General features: G+C 37.4%; 1 protein-coding gene across 1 annotated transcript in view; it reads right to left on the reverse strand.

The window, feature by feature from the left end:
- Positions 1-2638: 2638 nt before the first annotated feature.
- The window catches only part of LOC111241682, a 5020-nt gene continuing 2491 nt past the window's right edge, over positions 2639-5167 (reverse strand). Inside the window, exons 2-5 of the mRNA XM_022780979.1 lie at positions 3778-5125; positions 3457-3680; positions 3063-3320; positions 2639-2984 (exon numbers count right to left, since the gene is read on the reverse strand). Of these exons, the coding sequence (XP_022636700.1) occupies positions 2639-2984; positions 3063-3320; positions 3457-3680; positions 3778-5125 (2176 nt within the window). The remainder of the gene's footprint in view (positions 2985-3062; positions 3321-3456; positions 3681-3777; positions 5126-5167) is intronic.

Consider the following 5167-nt stretch of genomic DNA (forward strand, 5'->3'; position numbering starts at 1 on the left):
GGTGACGGAGGAATAGCTGGTTCATCCTTGGTACGTCTGAGGAGGTGTTTGGAAGAGGATCATCCTTCGTGAAGTATTCGGAGGAGGTGTTTCATCCTTCATGAAGTATTAGGAGGAGGTGTCTCATCCTTTGTGAAGATTCAAAGGAGGTGCAGGTTCATCTCTTGTGGTATCAAGAGAGGTGGTTTCTAAACTTTTACAAATTATTTTTCTTTGTGATTATTATTTGTAATTGTTTTGTGATAGTGGACTGTTTATCTCGGTTTGAGATAAGCTACTGGACGTAGGATTGGTAAGATTCGAACCAGTATAAAAATCATCTGTGCAAATTTCTCTCAANCTTACTCTTTTATTTATATTTATTATTTGCGTAGTAAGTGAAATTGAGACGAAATTAAAAGGCACACGTTTGAATTAGAAACCCTCTTGGTTTGTTATTCCACACTAATAATTCCGCTGCAACAGTTCTAACAGAACTTGCTCGGCACCTTGGTTGAGGTGAATATCGAGCACATACCTCACGTAGACAACATGAGAACTGACATTCTCTCCAAGCTAGCTAGCACCAAGAAGAAAGAGAGGTACAAATCTCTCCTACAACAAGTATTATCATCCCCATCTCCCGATGCAATGGGTGAGTGCATGGTCATCAACTTGGGGGGGGGGGTGGAGGAGGGACAATGTGGATGGATATTTATGTTAGTTACCTGAAGACCAAAGATGTTTCGAAAGGGGAGGATAAGGATTGCGTGAGAAAAATCGTTAGCTACACATATTGGGTGACGACCTATATAGAAGAGGGTATAGTCAGCCTTGGTTGCATGCATTACCTTGGACAACACCAACTACATTATCCGCGAGACCCATGAAGGGATATGTGGCTACCATTCTGGGACATGAACAATGATGAACTGAACCCTCAAAATTGGGTACTTTTGACCTACAATGGAAGCATATTACGTTGCTTACGTCCAAAAATGAAAACCTTGTCAAAAACACGGGAGCCTCATACATCATTGGCAGGAAAAGTTACATCACATCTTCTCCTTGTTGCCTTTTGCGAAGTGGGGGATGGACATCCTAGGCCCTTTTACTCCAGGCAGGGGACAAGTTAAGTTTCTATAAGTTTGTATCGACTAATTCAACTAGGGGATTGAGGTCAAGCCTTTAGCCACCATCACGACACAACAGGTTTAGGGTTTCGTGTGGAAGAAATTAATCTTCCGATATGGGATTCCTCAAACCATTATCATGAACAATGGGCAATAGTTCATTGATAAAGTATTAGTTAAGTTCTACTCAAGACTTAAAATCGAGCATATCACCAACTCGATTGAACACCCCCAATGCTCTACACCACACCTGCCCATATCATTTACATCTCATTAGATTTGACATCCCATCATTCAAATCCCTTCGCCACTATGCTTCTCGAGGTTGGGGACCTACTACGGTTATGACTAAAGATAACAAATTTTATTTGCAAAATTCTTTTGCAAGATCATGATATCTAACTACCAGATACTAACACTATATTTGTAGGAACTCAACTACAGACTGACTACTCGTACTCTTTTCATGGCTTGAAGACATGAAAAGACTCGGGGTTGATGTACTAAATGTGGTCGAAAATCCTTCAGCCCCATCAACTATGACCTTAACATGATTGATTAACTAAACATAAATAAGATCTCTCATACCGAGTACCAGGTACCTTGTGGCAAGAGGAGCTCACATGTCGAATAGCACATACTTTGTAAAAGTTGAGCTACTTATCGGATACTAAGGATTGCACTCCAAAGATGACAAAGACATCAGCACATGCCTAACTTAGCAAAAAATGGTTGCAGATCCTTACAGGTAAGATGGTCATTAAACCAATAGATTAGTGCACCTACGATCGAGGCCTACCTAGATAGGGTCTATGGTTTGTACAATTCTTCTATAAATATTATTTTATTCAAGTTTTGACTTCACTTTTGTCATTATTCACACTTTTGAGTAAAATCTCTGACTAATGTACTGATTTGAACATCTAAAAAAATTCTACAGGCATCCCACCTACATATCTTATAAAGGACGAGTTTAGAGAAAACTGAAAAAATTTGAAAAACGAGTATCGGATAATAAAACTTGTGAAGTATAAGAGGAGTTTTTGTTATATACATTTCACTATGTAAATTCAAAGTTGATTATAAGTGTAGAAATAAGAAAAAAGAAATAGGTAGCATGATTGAGTAAATGAATATAAATAGTTAGTTTTAGTTACTACAATTAAAAACATAAAAAAATAGTTGATAGTTGAATGAAAATAATTATAAAGAAAGGTTGTTAACTAACTTGTTAAAATATGCATATATGAATATATATGGAAGTAGTTAATCAATAAATATAAAAATAGTAAAAAATGGCACCATTAAACACTCATTTAATATGTATTATGAGAATAAAAGGAAAATAAATATGAAAAAACTTAAAAGTTATTGTTTTAAAAAATGCTACTTGAACTAGTGTTTAGAATCCTTACAAATTATAAAAAAACTTAATTACCAAATATCGTTTATATGATTAGAGATTTTTATAGTTAATAAAAAATTAAAAAGTAACTTAAAACCCTTAATAAAATTAACCTCGTGATTTAATCAGTTGTATCATTGAAATATGCAATCATCCCTGCTTTATACACTTCACTTTTTCTTTTAGGGAATACATCGCTGTATGGTGTAACCTGCCACAGGTTTTTTCCATTTAACGGGTAGACAATTGAAGAGTATGTCTCTTCATATGTGGCCTTCCTAAACCAACCAGGTATGAAGTCCTCTGCATCTAAGTTGAGAAACTTCACAGCAGCCAACGCATGACAACATGGAATTCCTGAGACAGCCCATTTCCTGCAACTGCATTCATGTTTGTCTAGATCGACCACAAGCTTCTCCCCAACTTGAGAGGCATGACGGACTTCAAATAACTTCTCTGCTGACCAACTGCAAAAGAACAACCACTTTTCAGTGATGGCACAACTTAAATAAGTGATGTTACATGATGCTCATATTGAACCATACCTTGGAATCCAGAACTTAGTTAACTGGGACTCCTTATTTAGTCTACTCTTGATTTTAGGACAAATGACCCCACTCAATGTCTGACATTTTGTTCTGTTACTTGCCCATCTTTTCATGATGTAAATCCGGATGTCCTCCATCATGCTTATTATTGGCTTGGACCTTGTATGCAGCATAACACTGTTGAATGCCTCTGACATGTTGTTGACTAATGTATCACATTTACTTGTGGTTGTAAACCATGATCTGGACCAGTGTCTACATGGTAACATGTTAGGAAAAATATTTATCAGTTGTAGCACTATTAAAACAGAACCAAAATAATTATCAATGTTCATGTTATGGCAAGAATTGAAACAGAACCAAAATAATTATCAGGTTATGAAAAACAAACCTGGGAGGGATTTTGATCAGATATTTAAAAGCTTCAACGTTCAGCTCTTTGATATTTGTCATTTCCTTTTCCCATGTTTGGGNAGTGGTTGCTGTAGCTGCCTTCCACATCAACCTCTTGAGTTGTTTCCCTGGGAATTGTTTTCTGAAATTAGCGTATAGGTGTCTAACGCAAAATCTGTGATCAACTCTTGGAAGAATTTCTTGAAAAGCTTGCAATAGACCCTGTTATATCAATAACAAAGTAANAAGATGTGTATCACAAAATAATTTAACACACATGAATGTACAAGAATTGTAACAGAGGTCTTTATTTTGGTACCTTTTGTTGATCTGACATCCATGTAAATGATGCACATATTGTCGTCCCACCAAGATCTTCAACCAGAAGTTCTATAAACCATTTCCAAGTTGCCTTGTTCTCCACTTCCACAATGGCATATGCAATAGGTAGCATTTGGTCGTTTGCGTCCCTTCCAACAGCAGTCAACATTTCCCCACCATATTTACCTTTCAAAAAAGCACCGTCTAGCCCTATAATAGGCCTGCAAGACACAAAACTGTCCTTGCAGGCTTTTAGACAAACATAAAACCTCCTAAATATAGGTCCTTGCAGGGTTTCATTTGGTTCAACCTTAACCTGAACTNTGGATCCAGGATTACGAGTTAGGATCTCATTTGCATAATCAAAGATCCTTTTATATTGCTCTTTGAAAGACCCATCAACATGGTCAGAAGCAATGGCTTTAGCCCTATAAGCCATGGATTGAGATACACCTACATTCCACTTTCTATTTACCTTCTGAACAATGTCCACTCCCTTCACTCTGGGATTTTCTCTAACAGTTTTCTCCAACCTCTTACTCAGCCATTTTGAATTGAGTAATCCTACCTTGTGTTCTCTACTACAAGTGTGGTTGTCAACAATAGTCCTTAATTGCCATGTTTTTATTGAATCCATGTAACCACAATATGCCAACCAGGGACACTTTCCTTTAGATCCCATGCATTTAGCCCTAACCCTTTTCTTATCATTTTTTACGTATCTAATATTTCTACCATTTTGAATTGCATAGGTTTTTAGGGCATCCAACAAATCTTCCTTCTGAGCAAAATACGTCCCCAAATCCCACTTGTAATCAACCATTGATTTAGGCATAGTAAATGTCACAAACTTGCCATAACTCTCTTCATCATCTGTTGCATCACTTTCTGCTCCACTATCGAGGTCTTCAGATTCCCATTCTTCATCAGACAACCCTCTGTTATCATCACACTTTATGCCATCATCCATATCACTATCAGAAAACCCAGTGGNTGATTCTCCATCATATTCCACATCAATTTCTATATCACTAAAGCGATTTCCATCTCCAAGATCCTCTTGTATATCACAGTCAACCAAGCCTTCCATATAATCAGCATTAACATCACCATTGTCATCCTCACCACTAGAACTACAAGTACGGACAGTACCATTATCTCCTTCACACTGAGTTTCAATATGACCTTCAACAATACCATCACCCTGACATATATCTTCTTCAACAGGTACAGTATTTTCACCATGAACTTGCTGTTCACACTCAACAGCACCATGTACTTGCTGGTCACACTGAGTAACACCATCACCTTGCTGTTCACACTCACCAGCACCATCAGCTTCCTGCCTACACTCACCAGCACCATCAACTTCCTCCTCACACTCACCA

This window comes from Vigna radiata, chromosome 1, assembly GCF_000741045.1.
Source record: "Vigna radiata var. radiata cultivar VC1973A chromosome 1, Vradiata_ver6, whole genome shotgun sequence".
Taxonomy (NCBI): domain Eukaryota; kingdom Viridiplantae; phylum Streptophyta; class Magnoliopsida; order Fabales; family Fabaceae; genus Vigna; species Vigna radiata.